The sequence below is a fragment of the Melozone crissalis genome, unplaced genomic scaffold, assembly GCF_028551555.1.
Source record: "Melozone crissalis strain CALT ecotype California unplaced genomic scaffold, PUWL_Pcris_2 ptg000012l_1, whole genome shotgun sequence".
NCBI classification, from domain to species: Eukaryota; Metazoa; Chordata; class Aves; order Passeriformes; family Passerellidae; genus Melozone; species Melozone crissalis.
This window is the reverse complement of record NW_026535790.1, coordinates 11780982-11803104: the sequence shown is the minus strand read 5'-3', so window position 1 is coordinate 11803104 and position 22123 is coordinate 11780982. Positions and strand designations below refer to the sequence as shown.

General features: G+C 44.0%; 1 protein-coding gene across 2 annotated transcripts in view; it reads left to right on the top strand.

The window, feature by feature from the left end:
* MAD1L1 (mitotic arrest deficient 1 like 1) overlaps positions 1-22123 on the top strand; it is a 347760-nt gene that overhangs the window by 214168 nt on the left and 111469 nt on the right. For both annotated transcript variants that reach the window (XM_054270764.1, XM_054270763.1), the window contains one exon: positions 12038-12245. In XM_054270764.1, the coding sequence (XP_054126739.1) occupies positions 12038-12245 (208 nt within the window). The remainder of the gene's footprint in view (positions 1-12037; positions 12246-22123) is intronic.

Genomic DNA, 22123 nt, shown 5'->3' with positions numbered 1-22123 from the left:
AAACACCAGAAAAGTAGAATTTCCCCTCATCCACCATTTTGTTTCATAAAAAGGCTGTGATGTATGTTGGCAATGAGGAAAGTGATGATAAAATCAAAGCCTGAGTTTTATACAGCAGGAAGTATTGTGTTTTGAAGGAGGTTTTGTAGGGTCTTAACAGTTTAGAGATTGACCTGGCAGTCATAATTCTGGAAAAACCTGGCAGTGAAATTTAAAATCATCGCCCCTTCACATCTCTGTGCAAAATGTGCTGGTTGCTGTCCAGTCCATTAGCACAGTGACGTAAAACTGGTGAAATAAAATCCAACTGGAGGCAGGACAGTTGTATTTCAGACCATTAAGTCATGCACTGAGGATTGGACAGTTGTGTCTACTAAATGTATTTCAAGGTAGATTCAAATTTGGTTTGGCTCAACTTCTCAGCAGTCTAAGCCTGAATAAGGAAAATGTGTTGCTGGGGTTGAAGTGATGTAAGTCAGGTTTAGCATGTTTGACAGAGACATTTTGCTAATGGCTTGGTGATCCCAGTGTGACTTTATAAAGCATTTTCCCATATCTTTGGTTCAAACTGCATTTACTTGAAAAGACGTGAATAGTAATTGAAGCATTGGAGGCAACCAAGAAGTATTTTCCCCCAGGGAAAGCCAAGAAGGGATGTTTAAGCAGATGGTTGTGCTGATGGAAGTCACCATGTGAACAGTCTCACCCAGCACACTGGGTATGAAATGTTGGGAGGTGTAGTTTATGTCACCTACAGAGAAATGCAGCTGAAATGCACCTATGCAGCTGAATTTGTGAAACCTGTTCTCTTGCCAGAGGTGGATTTCTCTTTGTCATAGGAATAGAAGGGTTTAAACTGAAATTTTGCTCCATTGCCAAGGCTCAGGTGAATTCCTTGTGCCGCCTGTGGATGGCTGCTCCTTCTCTCCCCTCTGCTTCATCTTAGCCTGTGATGTTACAGCTTGAAATTCCCCCCTCACAGCCCAGGAATTTCCTCCTGTGGAGGCTTTCTGGGTCTTGTCCTGGTTGGGCAAAGCACAACCAAGTTACCAGCTCTTGCTCTCTCAGGCCATATGTAACTAGTGAGGGTATTGATTTAGTTTTGATGTGATGTAGTTTATAAATATGCATGAGGATTTAGGGTTATTTAACTGTGCTTGTTAATTCTCCTTGCATTGCTGACTCTTCTTGTTGAGGGTTTCTTTGTATGCACAGCAACCTCTTCCATGACAGCCCTGTTCTCACTGCCTGGGACATCTCGAATGTTTGTTAATCCCAAATCTGGAGAAACTTTTAATATTCAAGGAGTGAAAGGAGACAAAGTGATGCCCTTCTGCACAGGGACCAAGGGAGCAGAGTCCAGCTCTCCAGGGAGTTGGGTGAGGAAACCTGGGGCAAAAAGGTAATCATCACAAGGTGAGGAGGAGGAAGGAGATGGAGGAGACCTTTTTCATGCTCCTAGAGAAGGGGAAAAGAGCTCTTTTCATCAGGGATCCTACAACTTGCTTAAATTTAAAAAATAATTAACCTGATAAAATGTTGAAAAGGAAGGGAAAGCCAAACATTTGTCTATTTGCCCTGAGGAGATAGAAGAGAATGTACCACTGAATCGATATTTGGATGCCTTAGACACTCAGGTCTCTTACTTGAGAAAGAGCAGAGCAAACAGAAGAGGGTTCTGCCTGCTCAACGCAGCTAAGGGAACCTGCAGTGGCTCCTCATGGTGAGTAATGTAGGTGACTGCATGGATAAAAGAATGGTATGTACACGGTTACATGTTTTTCTGAGATGTTGGAAGCTTTCTCATTTTCCCTCTATGCAGTTACCCATTACTTGAGGAATTCCTACTGTACCTGGTTGGACTTTGAGGTGATACTGGGGGAGATGAGCTCTCCCCAGGGGCAGGACAACCAACACATCACTGTGAAGAGACAGTGACAAGGTGAATGAAACCTGGCAGTTGTGCTGTAACTGCTCTTCCCCTGGGTGTGTGGCAGGGCCACGTTTTGTTTCCCTCCTTTCCCCTGTCTGCCTGGCCACAGCAGAAGGTGTGTGGGAGGCAATAACCTGCCCAGGGAGAGGCTGCACTGCAGCTTGTTTAACCTGCTACACATTTGCTGTGAATCCCACTCAGACACTGCCCAGCTGCCCCAGGAGACTGTCAGAAATGAGTCCTCCAAAGCACTTGTGTCTGTCATGTTTCTGTGTGGTGGGAAAAGGAATTTGACTTGCTTTTTGAGTGGAAATGCTTCCAGCTTGAGGCAGGAATCTGGTAATGGTGGTGGGTTAGCTCAGGGGGCAGCCAAGGCTCAGGGTGCTCTTTCATTCTCTCAAACACAGTGGGTTTGCCTTGTACCCTGCCAGGTTAGAATTAGATGTGCAAGGACATATAATAGTACTTTATATGCATTAAATTACAGGATCAAAATGTCCTGGTGCACTTAAAGCCTTTAGGAGATTCAGCATTGCTGTTGAGGTTGACCTCAGCATCCAGCCTGGGCCATGTGTTTGCTGTACAAATACATAATGTGATTGACAGCACTTCTTGTCACTTATTTTTCAGGCTTTTATATGCTCAGATGAACTTTGATGCTTCCATGAAGGCTTTTACATAATTTTTAATTATGCATCTTTCTTTTTATACCAGATAGTATCTTAAAAAAATACCCGTAGAGGTTTTGCTTTTTGCTAATGAGATCCATTAACTGGAAAATCCTATTACATTGCAGTTTCACTTTGCTTTATAAAGTCTTGAAAGCAGGACCTCTGCTGTCATACTTCACTCTGACTCCTCCCTTCCTAGCTGGATACTGAGGGTCCTGGTCTAGCACAGCCAGTTTGTGTTGCTTTTCTCCTCTAGGATCTCTCCTTTTAGTCAATCTGAATTCATTCCAAAGTAGAGCTTTACCAGGAAACACAGAATTATGGAGGATTAAAGCAAGATTTAAAGAGCATTGTCAGGAAGGAAAGCTTTGAGTGGCTGAATATCTGAATTGGAGTGAATACTACAAAAAAAACCTCACTTCAAGTGTCTCCTGTCTTTCTGGTCTACTGAACAGTAACTGTATGTGCATGTTGCAGAATAAAAAAGAGAGAAGCTAAGAAATAGTTAAACTTTTTGGTAAACTGTGTGTACTTCTCTTGAAAACCTAGATTTGGTCTGACATCTCTCAACAATATTCTCAACCAAAGTTACTTGATTTGTATGGGAAAGTTGATAGAATGTTTTTCTGAAATTCAGATCTGTGAGAGCCAGCATTTCTCACATATAAAGTTAAGACTTATCTCTGAAAAGGAATTTTTATAACTCACACTATAAGCTCTTTGGGGCTGTTTTCAGAACCTATGTGCTTTTTATTTTCAGTGTCTTTATCACAGGTTTTTGAACCAGCACAGGTCTCCTCTGCACGCTACTAGACTGTAAATAATAGCAACTTTTTATGGACTTTGTTCTCAGGAAAGACAGGAATCCTTGACTTGAAAAAACTAGTGTAGAAACCCTGGAATTCAAGCCTCTAGGTGGTAACAAACCATCCTAGAGCAGCCTATGATTTTCTTCCATTTCAATAAAAGGAAGAGCAGCAATTGAAAAAGACAGTGAACATTTGGATGCATTTTTTCTTTTAGATTATCTCAGCTTCATGCCATTCCATGTCTCTCTGTCCTGACTCTTAACCTTCTTGTCACGTTTGTTTGCATCCCAGACCTCATCTGAATGCCTCACTCAATGCAAATTACAGTCTTGCATCCTCCAGGGAAGAACACGTTTGAAAGGGATACAGAAAACAGATCTCCTTTTAAAACTGCACCTGAAGGGCTTCCACATCACTGCTAAGGCATTTTATTTTATTACTCCCATTGTAGCAGTGTCCAAAATGTGTTACATGTTGTACCCAAAGATATGGTCTGGTGTTAGAGCAGTGTGATTAGGGTGATTAGAGCTTTTTTGTCTGTGATACAGCCTAACTACAACCACCTCCCTGTCTCGCTGCTAATTTGCTGTAGATGCTGCAGTGAAAGAGGCCATAGGGAGGAATATCAATGAGCGTGGATGGTGTGGAAGATCTGCTCAGGAAGGAATAGAAAAAGTCCTGTAGAAGCCTTTCTGGGAGGAGCAGCTGTTCCAGGTGGCCTTGCTGATGGAGAGGGGAAGGTGATGTGGGATTACTCACTGCTCCTGAGAGCAAGGATGTGGAATTTGTTGTTCTGGTGGAGGAGAAGAGGCATAACTCAGGCTAACACAGATCGTCTTCACTGTTCTGGAAGTGACTGACGTGGGTGTTCAGGAGGCCAGAGGTGAAAGGTTGCCTGAATCAAGGTGTATGAGCAAGAGGTAGCATCACCTGGGCAAGGAGAAAGATCTTCCTGTTTTGCAGAAGAAGTAGCAGGTGTTGTGCTAAGAAGTGGCTAAGATAACGATGGAAAGGTTGCCCAAGTGAATTTCTGCTGCCAGGTTTCAGTGTTGTGTGTGTGCAGATGCACACGAAAAAACACATGGAGAGAGAAAAAGGGTAGGGAAGTGCCATGAGACCTGGTGGGAACAAATGAGCCTTTTCCCAACATCCAGCACCTTCTGTTTTTCATTTTTTTCCCCCCCCAACTGTTTCTGATGTCAAGCAGGCACATACTGGCAAAGCTACAAGGAGCAGGTGGTGGTTGTTGCTTATTTGTTAGTTAGCTTTGTCTCATCTTTGCAATCCATTTTTGTTAATACAGCTCCTGTTCCACAGGCTTTAAAGATCCCTTGGTGTGGTTATCTTGTGTGACAGAGGGAGCTGGGGCTGGTGAGCGTGCTGTGCTTTGTGCACTGGGTGCAGAGGGAATTCTTTGGGATGCAGTTTACTTTGGGTATTACTCTAATCACTTTAACGAGCCTGAGCAAAGAAACAAAAAGAACAAAACCAAGAAACAGAATTTCCATTAAAATGGCATTTCCTGAGGTGGGATTAAGCTTTCTGAGGCTGCCTTGTACTGGGTACAGAAATGCCTCCAATAGCCTTTTGTATGAGAGAGTTGAGTAACCAATTTTATTTTTTTTTTAAGCTGTTAAAGTTAAAATTTAGGAAGATCAGGAGAAGCTGCCCACCTGAATAGCCAGGCAGACTCTAGTTAATAAGCTACTACAAGAGCTGTAGTTGTTGGGGACCTTGCATGTGCCTTTCAGGTGATAAATTCCAATTTTGCCTTCCCACTGGTTTTTTCTTTTCCATCTTTGAGTGAAATGTCTGATGGGTATTGATGCAGGACTAACAGCAGACAATTCTTGACATAAATGCTGAGCCATTAACTGTAAGCTGAAGATAAACACATTCAAAGACAACTTCTAATGATATGTGACTTGTCTGCTTTCATAATTCAGTGGAAGCAACGGGGTGTTCATTAGCTGTGTGCAAAGCCTGTGTGGCTGTGTTTACCCACAAATACCACATGTTTGCAGTGAAGCCAGACAGTCATTCCAGAAACCACCAGCCTTGGGAAAGGCATGCTTGAGCTGTGTAAAGGATCCATAGTCAGGAGGAGGCACTGAATCCCAAGAATAAACCTGCAGGTCCCCAAAAGCAGTGTCAGCTCTTCTAGCATCAGAAACCTGGATTTTGCAAGAATTCAGTAGCTGGAGTCGGACACGGTGAAAGACCAGCCAGAAATCTTAAGTAACATTTTGTCCCATTTTGTCCTGTCTTTGGGGGATTCAAGCTGTGCCCCCTCTGTTTTAGTCCAGGATTTACCCAAGTGTACCATCAGGCTGTGCCAGCAGTGAAGTACCATCCTCTGCTCAAGGGTTCAAAAGTTCAGTTTTGGACATTGACCACCTGCATATACCCAATTACCTGCTGTGTGTTAGTGTTTACAGTTTAAGCTGCTCTTGTGCCTACAAGAGGTAGTAAATGGAAGCAAGAGCATTCCCTGGCCAGTTGGATGCTTTTCAAACACGTCTCTTCCACCATCCCCCCAGCTGATGCTTTATGTTTTATATCTGTACATAAGAAACTTTCCCATCTGTCTCCTACAGCTAGATGCAGTCTTTATTTCAACAATTCTTCCAAGGTAACTACTGACCCATTTAAAGCTGATATAATCTACTAAGCTCCTTACATCATTTCTATTTAAGTTCTCCAGTACTAAATAACCTGTCCCAGCCCAGAAACCTTGGAGATTTCTCTCTTAAGAAGTCAGCATGGGAAGAAATTCCTTAGCTCAGGAGGCAGCAGTGTTTGGGTGGCTCTCTGAGAGTCGTGTGAGGAGGAAATTGTCCTTTCCTTGAAGAGCTTCCAATCCCCAGCCTTTTCTCAGCAGGGCCAAGCACAAGCTGTTGTATTGCCAGCCAGCAGTGATTAAGCTCAGCTGTCCATATGCTCCACCAGAATTTATTGTGCTGCTCAGAAATCACAATCTTTTAAGGCTGATAGATACCAAGACTGAAAAAATGAGGTACTTAAGTGCGTGTCAGCCCCATCTATGGGTTTTGATGATTTTGCTTGCCAAACTGTTTAACAGAAGGAGCTTGTGAGGATGTGAAGTCAGCTGAAAATTCTTCACAGTGCCTGCTGACATTGTATCCTGACAGTCAGTGCCTTTTTTAGGGATGTATGGACTTCTTTAATTTCATTTGTGATGTTAGATAAATATATTCACACCAATGGAGACTATTCCCTTTGCTAGCAGCTCTAGCTTCTGATCAAAAATACCTGCAGCAGATGAAGAGACCTTAAATGGAGTTGTTAAGCACTGAATGTTTCATCAAATGTAAAATGGTCCACATGGGTTTAAGTACTTTATTCTTACCTGTGTGCCTGTGAAAGTGAGTGGAGTAGAGAGAGAAAAGCTTTTATAGGTCCTGGAGAAAGACATCTCTGAATTGGGACTGTGCAGTTTTCAAACAACCAGGAGGAGAGATGCCAAAATAAGTTCATCCCTTTTCAAGGTGCTGTCACTGGCAGCTTTCATTGTTCTTCTAAACAACTCCTCTTCTAAAGGAAAAGTTTCTGTTTTTCAGAGATTAAAGCAGTCCTGTCTTCATTCATTGCCTTGGCACTTGACTGATTCTTCCCTAATGGGCAGATTACTTAGGAAGTTTTTGAGCTGTAATTTCAACACGTAGACCAACGTGCTGACTGTTTGGTGATAATATAGTTTTTAAAAATGACACATAGCATCAGCACAATTATCTCCCTGGGGTGGTTTTTTTTCATGCTGGAAGATGGAAGTGAGAGGGGAGGCAGCAGCATCTGACTTGAGCTTGTACCTCAGTTCTAGATGACAAATTGGCCCTGTTGCAAATTCTTTTTTCCATCGTCTTTTGTCAGAAAGTTTATTGATAGCCAGAGTCTTACTAAATAGTTCTGCCAGAGTGTGTTTGGAACATACTGCACTAAGCCAATATTTGTGTGTGGCATCTGCAGCGTTTGTCTCACACAGCGACTCCACAGTTGGGACAGCAGCAATGGGGTGGTCCATGAGAGAGTTTCCCATGTGGAAACCCTGGGAGGCTGAGGATAATGCACCAAAACAACATTATTTCACAAATTGTGGAGCGTATTGACACGTGAGATCAAAAAATCATCTCTGTAAAATGTCCAGTGCCCTTCTGAGAGCTAAAAAACCAAGGTTTTGCTACCTTAAGCACCAAATCAGCTAGTTAACGTGTTGCTTTCCAGGAATGAGTAATTCACTTTAAGTGCCAACCAGGTTTGGTTGCAATCAATCAAGGTATTTATTGCTTCCCCCTAAATTGAAGCTCTCTGTACATTTTTCTGACAAATCTGAATTACTTGTTCAATGTTATTTCTGAAAAGAAGAATCAATGAATGCCAGCAGTTCTCTCTAGTCCAAGTAATTTACTCTTCAGAATCTCTGCAATTTCTGGTTTTTAAGGTAAAATTTCTGGTATTTTAAGGTTTTTAAGGTATTGGAAAACAGGGGTAAAGAGAGGATTCGGCTGAGAAACTGACATTAATGTGTTATCTTTGCTCTCTGAGACACTGGCTATGATGTGCTGATGAGCAAAACAAGCTACCAAGTTACTGCTGAATGAGCCAGGGATGGGATGGCTTTCCAGCAGAGCTCTGTAGGTCACACATGGATTGCATTGCCCAAATTTCCATCTGAAGGCACCTTGATCTTAAGTGGATTTGGTCAAACCTCACATTCAGGCCAAGTTTCCAAACCTGCAGCACGATTTTCACACTTCTTGGAGAAACCAGGGATACATTACCATTTGTTACAAGATGCTTTTTAACTCTGCTAAGCAATGCCTCCTTGCATGTGTTGGTTCAGCACAGAAGCAGCATCTGGAGCTGTGCCTGGGCAGCTGTTTGGGGAGTCCCAGCTCCTGCTCAAGGAACGTGGCTGTCTCTTCTGTGCCTGCCTTTCAAATGCCACTGTTTGGTCTTCCTCTTCAGTCACCCAAGATTAGAAATTATTTTCTAAATGGGAAAATCTGTTTCAGGTCTTCTCTCCCAGTGCCTGAAACAATTCTCCAGGCTTCTACTGCACAAATCAAAGGATAAAATTATGATCAGTAAGACTAATTTATTGTAGGTGGAAGTGCAGTTGACAGAGAAAAACAGCAATTTACATTTTCCAGAACGAAAGGGATTCCAGGAGGATGTTGTTTTCTTTCTTCAATCCCTGCTTTCCTACCAGCATTAGGGTTTCATGTCCATCAAATGCTAGTGAGATTTTAATGCTACTTTGCTCTCTCTTATATTTAGCAGTTTCCAGCTGTGGGTTTTCATAGAGCCAGTCCTAAACCACTCTTTTTCACAACCCAAAGTCACCCTCAACCTTCAGAAATTTGGGAAAAACACTCCAAATGTCCCAAGCCGTGATAGTGTTTTGACTTTCTATATTACCTACACATGAGACCCCATCCCTTTCATCAGACACTGCCTCTGGTCTGCACCGTTTCCATGGAAAGCTTCCTGCATTTATTTGAAACTCCAGAGAGTGCCAATGAATATCCTGGAGGCTGCTTGGTACGACTGTGAGGTGCAGCATGGTCTGGTGGTAAGGAGGAGCAGCTCTGAAGATGTGTTTTCATTTTTGCCATGCTGCTGAGAAACCTGGAACCAGAGGCTGCATCTTTCCATAGCTGCACTCCCCTCACATACTGCACCTTCAGGATTTGTTGTCTGCTTTTTGGGCTTTTGGTTTCCTGTGGGGTTTGTACAGGACCTGGCATGCTGGGATCCCTGTCTCACTTGGTTTCTTTTAGGCATTGCTGTAATATAAACCAGCTGCACTAATATTTTAGCTGTAGGGAGAAATGTACTGGTTTGATGTGTGCTGTGTAGAAGAAAGAGAAAGCTACTGCCCCTAGCCCAAAAATGTGAGTAGCATAGCAAATATGTTGGTGATCTCCCAGAAATGTTAAATGAGATGGATTCTGCCACTGCCTTCATTGCACTGTGGGCTTTTAAGAGATTCTCTTGTCTCAGTGAAGCTTCAGACTGATGTGCTGAGGAGAGCTGGTGAACCCTGAAAATAAGGCTGAGTCCTGGTGATGAGTTTTACAGCAAGATTTTTCAAGGGGGGCATGTTATGAAAGGAGAGGATAAATGGTCTGAAAGATCTGTAAGAGCCAAAGCACTGCAGCTTCATGGCAGGGCTTTGTAGAAAGGCCAGATCGATGATGGAAAAGGGTAAATAACCTGCAGAATAAAAAGATTGGTGCAGTGTGGGTTACAGCAGTCTCCAGGTGGGCAAGGCTTTCCTCACACAGGGATGCTGCTGCTGTGGATCCCTGCACTGCAGCTGGAATGTGCTGGCAGCCAGGATGAGGGGCTGGGAGCTCTGCCTGGCCTTGGCAAAGGGGACAGGGCCAGGGCCCTTCCCAGCTGGTCAGAAGCACCAGCAGCTGCCCAAGGAAGGCTGGGATCCACAGCTGACCCTGGAGCATCCTCCTAGCAGCCAGAGTAAGCCCTGTTGCAAACTTTGGAGTTAAATCTCTTCCTTTGATAGACAAACACGAGAGTGAGGAGTGCCCTGACCTGTCTGGAGGAGTCCTGGAGTGCAAATAGCAGGAGAAGGTAACGAGCTGGCAAAAGCAGGTTTGTAAATGCCAGTGTGTGCTGGGGAAAATACATCTAGTGAGCTGGTGTTGCAGCTGTCTTCCTTCTCCCTCTGTTTGATATCTCCAACATGCTGCTTGTGTCCTTCAGGTATCACCTGAATTTCTTTTGATCAAGGCTGATGGTGGGATAATTTCTTCTTTTGGCCTGAGTTGCTTGATTGGCAATTAAGGGAGATTTGTCTCAGCCTGGCTGTGGAAATGGGGTCACAAAGCCCTGATGCTGTGGGGCTGCAGGGCAGTGCTGCCCTCCCAGGTGTTCCTGAGGTCACTGAGTGAGGTTGGGCAGTAGGAGAACATGCATCCCCTGCTCAGAGTGGGGCCAAGGGTTGGGAGACCACATAATCCTGACTGTGGGGACTGCAAACACCTGGGAAAGGGGCCTGAGGTTTCTGTACCTGACTCCTCCCAGCTCCCTGGAGGGAGCTCTTGGACCAGGGCAGACCTCTGAGAGTTCTTCCCACCCCTTCTTGACCTGGGAGGAACACACACATGTGATGTCCTTCCTCTGTAACTTGCACTTTCCCTGTGATGATGAGAGCAGTGACTCTCTCCTAGCCAGATGCACAGCTGTGGTCAAACTGGTTTCTCAGAGCAGTTATGAGGAACCACCACATCCCTCTTTTTTTTTTTATCTCTGGGAAGAAAATCCCAGAAGAGCATCTTTGACCACAATGGTAGAAGCTGTTATTCTGTGAAAGCCCACAGATTTGTCCATGCTCTCCAGCACTTTTCCAGCAACCAGAGATGCTGGAGGAGTCTCACATGTCCTGCCCTGGCATGGCCCAGTCATGGAGCTGTTGTCCTTGAATTTGTCAAACCCATTTTTGATGCTGTTGTGTGTCTGTTGCCAGGCTCTAGGGCAGTGAGTTTCAGCAGTTCATTGCCTGATGAAGAGCTTCACATTATGAGAATAGAGAGTGTTTTCAATAAAAGATATTTGGGAGTGGGATCTTCTGGGGTCTCTTACCAGCAGTGCAGGATGAAGTCACTCAGCCTCTGCTCTGGTTTGCATGGAAAAAAACCCCACATAAAGTTCTATCACGTCTTTAATGGAAATGAAATGATAAAATTGGGATAATACCTACCTCATGCTGCTCTTGAGGGTTAATTAATGTTTACAAAATCACTTTAGGTCCTGAGATTTAATTGAAGGAAAAATATTACCATATAAAATAGCTTTTTATGCAGGCACTGCTATAGGGTTTCAGCTGGGCAGAGTGCCGTGGCAGCCAGCGTTAGCACATGTTTTACTACATTTATGGTCGTGAGGCTTCCTGTAGTTTATATGAAAATTGTCTCTCTGAAATCACAAATGAAACATCAGTGTTTTCCTCTCGCTTTGAAAGAATATTAATTTGCCATCTTAGGGCTTGACTGACTATTTAAGCTGCTGTAAATACAACTCTCCTTTGAGAAAAAAGGAATGGAATATCTGTTCCCTTGCTTGGGGTAAGCTGATACAACTTGCTAATGACTCCACCTTTGGATGCCATGGATGTTGCTGGCTCATATGAGCAATAAATCAGGCTGGCACTGGGTGTCCTGCTGTAGTTTAAGGGTGTGTTTGGGTGTTCATTATAATCTCCTGCTATCAAGAGATTTTAAATACAGCTATAAAACTTCATTTCTGGAGTTAAATCTGACTGTGGAAGTATCAGCCAGGGAATGAGTTCTGTTATAAGTGGGGTGTTTTGGTGGGTTTTTCTGGTTTGGTTTTTTTTGTTGGTTTGTTGTTTCTTTGCCTGTTGTTTCAGGGGTTTTTTAAAGATGGAATAGCAAAAGAAGGAGAAACAACACTGGGCTTGGCTGCCTTCAACTGTTGTAATAAAACCTTGTCACTGCATAAATGTCACCTTATTTCTGCTGTAACATTTCTTTATTTCACCCAGCAATACAGACCGGGTGAACTTGCAGGTTGGATCGGTTACTCAATGTGCTTTTGTTGTTTTTCTTCCTGCCCCCCAGGGTGACTACGACCCCAGCAGAACCAAGGTTGTCCATTTCAGCATGAACCCCATGAGCCTGGCCAAGCAGCAGCGCAAGGAGGAGCAGCAGCAGCTGCAGGAGGAGTGCGAGCGGCTGCGGGAGCTCGTGCGGGTGCTCAAAGGAGGCGGCTCCATCTCTGGCAGTCTGGAAGGAGTTGGGGCTTTTCAGTCCCCACAAGAAGTTGCAGGTAGGCTGCTGGCTTCTGCTCCTGGGGATGCATTTATTCATTTGTGCTGCCAGAGGAGCTGGGTGCAGAAGCAGATGGAGGCATTGCAGACAGTGTGCTTGATGGAGTGGTTGTATGGGAAATGAAAAAAGCTGAGTTGATGCAGGAGAGAAGGGATGTGAGGTGGCAATCCTGTGGCAGTGTGGTAGAGGGTGAGTGGTAAGGCTAAATAGTAATAATTCATATCATTTGCTCATGATGAATGAAATACCAATACAACAGCTTTCATAGGCTGGTGCTGCCAACAGAGTGAAAGGAAATATTTCCTTCCTTTCAGGGCTGGTTTAGCCCTTGAGGTAGTTCAGACAGCAGGAAATAACTTTCATAGCTGCAGGGAAGCAAGTGGTTGAAATCTTTTCAGACCTGGCTTAAAACAAATTAATATTGTTTATCAGTGTATATGTGCCCCATTAATCACAGCTACATTCAATACTCCATGAAAGCAGAGTACATCTTTCACTGAGCTAAATACATTTCACAGAATCTGTGGCACTCCAGTGCAGTTTGTCTTCCTTTCACATACCTGAGTGAGACTTTTTAGTATACAGCAACCCCAAAAATCAGCACCTCCAGACATGCTCTCAGACTCTGAAAATCGAGGTAAGGATATCAATAAAGCCTAAGCCATCACCTGTAACACTGTGAGGGACCAGGCAGAACCAAGTTATGCTGAAAAGCCCTGGAGAAGTTACTGCTGTAATTCTCTCATGGCCTCAAAACAATTTGTTAGAGAAGAGAAAAATGAAAGAGAACTGGAGGTCTGTGTGGAGCAAACCTGGTGTGTCCCAACTGCACCTACATGGTCAATGTCTGGAGGTCAGGATCCTCCCTCAGATGAGTCTGAAAGAGCAGAGCTTTTCCCAAAGGTCACAAGTGCTGGAGGCTTCAGACCCGCAAAAGGGCAGAGCCCTGGTTTAAAGAAAATCCACAGAAGAAAACATTTTTCTCTGTTATGAAACAGAAATTCTCAGAAAGTAGCTTGTCTGTGTTCCCATCGCTCAAACAATGGCACTTTATTACTGCTGAGATTGTGTTTGTTCCAGCATCTCATACTGGATTATGGTACTATATAGCCTTAAAAATAGGATGGTGAGAAGTGCAGATGGGGTGGTTTATAAAGTGAAGAGCTCACTGCATGTTACAAGTTAAGTGACAGTTCTGTCACTCCTGTTAGTGGCTGCTCTAACAGATGCATGAGCATGAAACACTTAGCAAACATTTTAGAAAAAACTATTGTCTGTTGAGCTTCCAGTCTCAGACCCCCAGTGGGCAGTTCCTGGGGATAGCTCTTGCATTGCAATTTGAGATGCAGTGTGTTTTAGGTGTTTAAATTGCAGCAGATGCAGCTGCCCAGTGCCCTTTTGTGTCCTTATGCCCTCAGTGCCAGGCACATCTGATGCTGCAGTGCCCAGGGAGGGCAGGGGCAGGGAGGCTGCAGAGGTGGGGTCAGCCCCTGCCTCTGTCACTGATGGATGAACCTCTGGGGTATCATCTGCAGTAATTAGACCATCTCTTCTGGGGGAATGTGCTCCTCACGTGTGCCTCCTGTCATGTGTTAGAATTATTATTCTGCTGCCTTTCTCTGTGCAGCTGCTTTTAGCTGTTTGTGAGGTGCTCTGTGCTGGGATGTTACCAGGTTTGGCATTAGCTCAGAAGGGATGCATTTTTAAAGCTGTTTTCTCTTCTGCCTTTGATTCCAACAGGAAAACAAACAGCTCGCTGGGTTTCAGGGTATTTCCAGCCTCATGTATGTCATGTGGTTTTTTTTCCTTTTACCCCAGTCCCTAGCTACTTCATTCTGACTTCTGGTAACCAGTTCAGATGGAAGAGAGCAGCAGGTTCAGAACTTAGAAGGGTGGGAAGTACTTCAGTGTCATTTACCAAAGTCACAGGAGGGCCCTTTGGATTCTCAGAGTGCCTATAAGTGCATCTGGAATTGATTCTTGTAAACAAAATGGGAAAAAGCTGTTGAAGGCTGGAGCAGCCCTGTGGATGAATCTCTTTGATGACAGGGTGAAGGTATAGGAAGCCAGGTTATGTGATAAGATCTTGGGCATTTTTTCTTGTAGCTCATGTGCTTGTGTGCATCACTGTCATGCACAGGGCACATTCCCATAAATGCACTCAAGCTCTCATTTCTGCTGTGGGAGCATTCAGCAGCACAGTCAGATGCAAATGTTGGGATGTGCAGAGATGCTGAGGGTGTCACAGTGCTGACCACAAGGTTACTGGGTTATTCTGAGCTGGCTTTAAATTAGCAAGGTGAATGCCAGATTTGGCCTCCTTGCTGGAGCAGGGAGAGCTCCCAGTGGGCTTGGGGCAGCTGATCAAGTGTGCTGTGCAGGCTGCATCCATTTCTGCACTGACTCCATCCTGCACCCACAGTGTGGATACAGCAGCTGTTCAGCAGTGGCTCAACAACATGGATCCATGTGGCCAGAAAACTCACACTGTCTCCTTCTGGATAGGACATGGAAAATCCAGCTTTTGCTGTTTTCTTACCTCTGCCCACAGGAACAGCTGCCACATGCCTTCTGCTTCAGTGTATTTTCAAGGTGTGAAGTGGGGAGCCTGTGGCAGAAACTCCCTCTGCTTTGTTTGTCACTGTCCAATTGGCTGCCCCAGGGAGGGAGGTTTCTTGTGCATGATAAGGGAGCGGATTTCTGTGAGCTTTGTGAAGCTGTTTCTGTACAAAAATAACAAGAATTGGAGTTTTTCTTGCACCCCTCTCTGTCAGCTGCAGTCCCCATCTGTTTATCTTGCTCATTCGTGTGGTACACACAGGAGGCAAATTCACTTCTCTGAGCTTTTCAGGTGGGAGGTCCCTGGTGTCAGAGCAGAATGGGGTGAAGAGAGAGCAAGGACAGAGTAGGAACAGTGCGGATGAAAGCTGGGAGGACAACAGAGGTCATATGTAAGTTTGCATTTTGCCTTTAGACAGATAGAGGTAAATGTAAGATTTTATTGTCCTGTTTTGCCATATAACCTGACTGGCTGCTTGGCAAGGTGAGGGATTTGGGTGGCCTCCAGGCAGCCAGGTCTGATGCATCCAGCAAGCTTATGTGGTATGCAACAGCTATGCTTATGGTTCACAGAATCATAATTATACCAACCAAAAAAAGGCATTAAGGACAATGATGTTGATGGTTTTGATAATAATGTGTTGGCCATTGTTAAATCCCTTCATTGGACTGGAGTGCAGCACATTTCTTCTGATTGTATTTCCGACTCCTGCGTAGGTAATAAGAAAATTATTACTGTGGATGTTAAAGCTCATTAAATGTGACTCTATTAAAAATCAAGGTTATGCTGGACTTTAAATCTCTTTGAGCATAACTGCTGGAGGCTGCAGCACAGCCTGGCACCTTGCCACGTGGTTCAGTGGCCCTTTCCTCTCACTTATGCCATAATAGTCTCTGTTCAGATGGGGACCTATGGAGAGCTATAACAACATCCTGTCCTTTCCAAAATACAGATTGGCAGAGCAGGGTGTTGGGGGGCTCCTGGGGGGCTCCTGTGGGTGCTGTGCTCGGGGTGTGGGCTGGAGCTCTGTCAGTGTAGTGCTGCTCTGCTGGGCTGTGTAAGAGCAGGGAGCACCAAGGTCAGACAGCCATCTGGGGAGAGGCTCCGAGTCCTCCTGCCTCAGAAACAGGGATACAGATTGTGACAGCTTTGGAAAGGTGGCACAGGGCATTGCTGCACAGATCTGAAATCTGTTCCAGTTCTGCATTTCCCTTTCCCATGCTCTTCACACCTTCCCTCCACGGCCCCTTCTGTATTTCAGTCTGCATCTTCTACTTTTTTCTTCCATCTCCATATTTTTTCCTATTTTTTTCCCCAATTCTCTCCAGGCCATTTTTGTTTAGATCTTTCTTTTTTTGCCCTATGGGGTCCTGGTAGACCTCTTGATTTTTTTGGCACTGTTAGAGATGGATTTAGGTCTTAGTTGCAAGCAAGCATGTAGATGGCAGCTAATAGGGAGCTGGAGAAGTAATGACTTGTAACAAAGCATGGGTAGAAATGAGAGAGAATGGTTCAGGTGCTCCTTATCTCCATTTGTGTTTTTATCTTAAAGGTAATTTATCTGAAGGTAGGAATGGAAGCAGGTTCCTGACTAAAAGAATGCAGTAATGTGAATTTTCCATGAGGTCTCATGATTTATTGCTATCCCATAGCTGCACCAGAGTGTTCCTTTCTTCATGCAGCTTCTCCCTGTGAAAAAGAGGAAAAGTGCTTTTAATATTCTTTCTGGTGAGAGAGAGGCTGGCACCCCTACCAGGAAGGAAGATGGGGAAATCAACTCTGATTTCAACCATCTGTGGAGAACTTTGGAACTATTTTCCTAAGCATAATCCCATCAAAAAGAAAAGCTGTTCATCCATCTCAATGGTTTCAGTGTCCTTTTCCCCTTGGTAGAGAAAAAGTGGGAGAAGGGGATAATCTCACTCTGAGGCAGGTGTTTGGCCCTAACACAGATGCTACACCTGGCATTCAGCAGGGGATGTCCCCAGCATCACAGCCATGCCAGGGCCTTGTAAAATCTATTTAATTGGATTTAAATTGGGTAATGAATTAATATTAAAATAATCTAATCTTGTTGAAGTGACAAGCCAGAGATGGTAAAATTTGTCACTGTCCCACTGTGCTTGTGCTTCTGATGAATGTGTTTCCGAGTACAGAAGGTGACAAAAAAGGAGCAGATGGAATTTAGAATTTTGCTGTTCTCCATCCACAGTTGTCTGAGCTGTTGGTGCTTGGAAGCCTTGGTGCTTCCTGCCATCTGTGTAGGGAATCCACACACGATGGGGGCTGCACCTGTGAGTGAGTGAGAACCAAGTCCAGCTGATGGAGGATCCTGCCCTGACCTCAGCTGCTGGTGGGTGCACATGTGGCAGAGCAGCCTCCATTCCTCACTTTGTGCCAGTGCTCTCGGCATCCCTCTGGTCAGATGGGCTCGGGCCAGGTGAGTGCACAGAGGGCAGCTCTCCTTCAGTCTCATGCTGAAGCACAGGAAGGATTCATTAGGTGACCCCTCTGTCACTTTTCTTTAACCTGCCTGTTCCCCTTCACTCTTACTGGAGGAATTGCCTTTCTTCTAAAAAGACACAAAGGTCCAGGGCATTTGCTGCCTTCAGATGTTAAGGGACTTGTGTTAAAAGCAGGATGTTAGCCTTTGTGCCCTGCCTGTATCTCAGTAAATTGCTTTCTGCATATCCCAATTTCATCTGAAGTTAATAAAGAGCTTGACTTTGCCTCTGGTGCTTTGCTGTGCGCTGATGAAGGTCTGTCCTCTTTCACTCCAGAGATGGCCACATATCCTTGATGGGGGAGGAAATCATCCCCTACTGCTACCCGCATCCAAGGTGCTGCATAGCACCAGTGTGCAAACCACAAATGGCATGGACAGCAGCACAAGGGATGAGTTATTAGCAGCAGTCCTGACCCACTGGGAGCTGCCTGCCCTCCTGTGCTGACTCCACAGCCTCTGTGGGGCAATCCCTCCAGCTCCCAGCTAATTCTCCTTATTATTGTTTTTATGGTGCTACTTTCTCTTCTGCAAGACATTTAGACCAGTCTGGGACCTGAATTGTATATTAAGACTGGGAATAAGCTGATAGTTTAAATAGAGCTTACTTTGATTCCCTTCATTATTGTCCATATCCCTTTGTCTCAGCCCAGCACTAGAGATAGCCAGGTGGTGCTGCTAAATATACCTGTTTTCATAAATAACTCTAGCTGAGTTGTGATCTCCTGTACTTCATATTGACAGGGTTACAGTGGTCAGGGGAGAGTCCCTAAATGGTGTCAATGGATTTCGGCAGTGCAGCTGTAAGAGGAAAATATACCTTGAAGCTTTTGTGTGTTCTGATTCAGCAACAGTGCCTTTGATGGCAAATGTTCTGCACTACTGAAGTTACTGCAGACAACTATAAAGGTCCTGGCTTGGATGAAAGTCCAGTATCTCAAAAGGGCTGGAAGAATTTGAATTTGTTTTCTGATCTTAAAAGAAAATTGCTTTAATCTTATATAGTATTCATCATGCAGAAAGATTCCCAAGGTTTTTTTTTTTTTTTTGGAGATAACACAGATATTAAGTCATGCAGCACTGAGGATATTGCAAACAGTGTGCCCTGCCTGTGGCAAGATGCCATGAGTCTGTTGAACAAGCAGAGGCTTGCCCTGAGCTCAGTGTAATCCGTGTGCTGCGAGAGGGCCAAAGGTTGCTGACCCAACAAACCCCCAAGGATGCCTGAAGCCTGCAGCTTCTTGTGAAACTGGGATGGGAGGTGCCACTGAGGCATTGTTAGAACTTTCAGGCTCTGTCTGCTGTCCAGGGAGCCAGAGGTTTGTAATAAATTCTGTAAAGTAGTTCTGTTGTAGCTGGTGAATGTGTAAAACTTGGTGTCAGTCAGAGGTTACTATCCAGACTATACTTAGCCTTCACAAAGAGCAAAAAAAGCTGCAGGATTTCTTCCTGCCCTCCTTTTCTACCAATTTCACATCTAAAGTTCTTGGAGAACTCAATATTTCTGTTTTTCTAAGAGGCAGCCTGTGAACCCACATAATACTTCCATACAGCTCCAGCAAGTCCTACAAGGGTTTTTTTTAAAGCATCTTCTGCCCTCTTCCTAGGCACTGTGTAGAAATGGATTACAAAATATTTAGTAGAAGTAGAAGCTTTGTTCCATAAAAAAACCCCCATTTTTGCAAAGAAAAAATAGTAAAATAAGTTGTGAGAGAGAAGGAAATGGAAAAGAAATAAAAATGTATATGTGATGAGGAGCACCAAATTTAAACACAACTGCGACAACATCTGCAATGGTTTCTGTAGCAGTATGAGGAAGGAGGCTCCCAAGGGAAGATTCTCTGGGCTTATTGATCCTGACTTGAGTCTGGGTGTAATGGAAATGAGTAGCACTGCAAGAAAATACAGCTGAGGAGAAAGCTGCTGGTTTCCTGGGCAAATGCATTTTCCTTACTGGGTCCTGACACCATAAAGGTGTGGTGTTACATCTGGGGAAGAAGAGGCTGCTGTGCTGAGGAAGGTGGGAAGGTTAGAAATAGCTGAAACCATTACAGATGGGCAGAGAGCAAGGTTAGAGGTGACTTCAGGGAGCAGATAAACCAAGAGAAAATGGGTAGAGAAACTTGGGCTGGCAAGGAATATTCTGTCTCCTTCTGTATATGGCTGTGAAGGAAAAACTGGTAATTGAAACAGTATTGTTGAGCCTGGTTACTTGGGATTCCAGTTCCCAGTCCATCAGTAGCTGAGTGAAATACAAAGTGAGCATGTGGAAGAGTTGCTCTCACTACCAGAAGTAATCCCCAGAAGTAGCTGTGCTCCCATTTTTACTCATGGGACATTCAGAGCCTCTGCAAGGAGAAAAATCAATGAGCTGCTGAAGGATCCCAAACCCTTCTCTGTGTGTTTTAAATCCTTCCCACCCCCACAATCCTTGTAAAACACCAAATTTGTACTCTACAGAAACTGCCACATGAAAGGTAACACCCTTTGTGGCCACAGTCCTTCTCCATCCCTCAGCTTCTTCAATGTCCCTCTGTGCTGATGGTTTCTTTATCAACCAGAGACAGGCCAGCAGCCTGTTGAGCTTTGTTGCTGGTAAACTTTGGCATTTCTGTTTTGGGATATTTGAGTTGAGTTCTCATTTCTTGGTTGTGGCCTCCTTGGTGGCTGGGATGCTCCAGCCCTGAAGAGGAGGAAATGCAGCATTACCTGCAGCTGCCCTTTGGCTCCTGCGGGGCTGTGCTGGGAGCTGCCTCTGACAGCACTTGGCATCATGGAGCAGCTTTTGATTAGTCCTGATGTGCCACAAGGCCTCTGGATGTACACAATTGAAAATGCTCTTTCATTCATCAGCAGGATTGAGAAGAAAGGCTTGTGCTGATGTCTCAAATTCGGGCCGACACGATTTCCCTGACATCAGAAAATCCAGCCTGCCAGCGTGGCGGAGCGCTCCAGCAGCAGAGAGCCTCAGATCTCCGCTCTGCATCTTGTCAGTGCATTGTTTCTCCTGGAAATTAAAGCCTGATGCCTCTGTGAGCCAGTAGAGTGGTAGATATCTAGTGGAGGAACTTTGCAAGGGGTGTCAAGGACATTGGGAAGTCTTAAAAAGCCTTGTGCTGGCAAGGCAAATGTCCCCTTGGTTGGGGCTGTTTATTGGATTCAGGAAAGATTACAGGAATGGAAAAATACTGAACTTATTTACACTTTCCCTCTCCATGCTATCCAAGACGGCTTTCCTCTTGTGATCAGCTCATAATAAGAAAAAAAAAGACTGAGTTTGCTGCTTTTCTCTGGAGTCCTTGTATCAATTTACAGGTGGCCACGAGCTGACATCTGACTATCTTCACAGGATAAATCAGGGCTCCTTAACACTGACTCCTAAATGAGGTGGGGTGAACGTGTGGAGACTGAGAAATAAAGTTTGTCTCCTTGTACCACATTTTAAAGGGGCAACATGCAACTAAAATTTGGAAGCCAAAGGATAACTTTTCGCATGGACTGTTTTTCTGCTTCATCTCCCTGACTGTGGGAAGCTGGTTTTTTCTGAGAAATACTGTTGTGCAGTTGAATTTCCAGTTTTTCTTTTCACTTACGCTGATTATTTAGGAGCTGTAAATGAAGTAAAATAAGGTTCAGTATTTTAGAGCGGCGGCTGTATTTAAGAAGTTTGTATTTGATGAGTAAGTTGATGACATTGCATTATGTGAATTTGATGTGCAAAGTTGTCACTAGAGTGTAAACATAGTGACAGCAGGACCAGCAATTCCCAGCCTAATCAAGTAAGCAGAGTCACACATTCTTTGAGCTATAGCGTAATAGAGACTGATTTACATATTAAAATGAGAGAAGCTACACAGATCCAACAATTAAGTTGATATTTTAATTGCCTAAAAGTCAGGAAATTCAAAGTTATGTTGCCTGCATCAGTTAATTTGTCACCCACATCTATTTGTGGTATTTCCAATGACTTTATTTGGTACAAAACTAATGTGGATTTAAATACATTAAATGTTAGCTGTGGATGAAAGGAGCGCTTTGGATTTGCTGCTTTAGAAAGCAGACTAAGAGAATTGAGGATTCAATTCTTGGTCTGTTTAAAAGTAGTACAAACAAATTTCAGGTAATTTCTTTCTTAATATTCTAGTCGACATGTTGGGAGGGAGGGAAAGGGAGCTATATTCAAATGCAATGAAAAAAAATTCTCATTGATCTCAATAGACCTTGAATTGTATCCTTAACTTCTTGTTTTCTTTGTAAGGAATAAGCTTTATTTAATTGCAAATTCACACAAATGCACTAGTAGCACTAAGAATTACATCAATATATGGATTCTGTCCTTGATGTTTATGCTGGTTTCACAGGGCTGATCTTGCATTCAGATAAGCTCTCAGTATACAGCTCCCTTATCTCCCCATGCTGATGTTCTGATATATGAATGCTTGTTCCCTGTGCTCACAAAAAGCCATTCACATGCCGAGTCTGACGATTTTTTTATAATCCTTCTTTGAATTAGACTACAAAAAGAATGTGTTTGAAAAGGTTAACTAATGGATACATTTTTCTCCCTGATGAGGAAAAGAAAAATGGTGAAGTGCTGAAAAATGGTCAAGCAGAGTTTTGATCATGCTTTTCTAATCAAATACATTCTAGGTAGTGAACAAGCAGGAGAAATGTTAATCCATAGTGGATTTATTTGGAATGGAGAAGATCTGTTTGGAAAGCAATCAGCATACAAAAGCAGACACTTGTAATTACTTTGCTGTCTTAATCATGGCACTGACATCAGTACCATGATGTGGTAGAGTTGTGATAT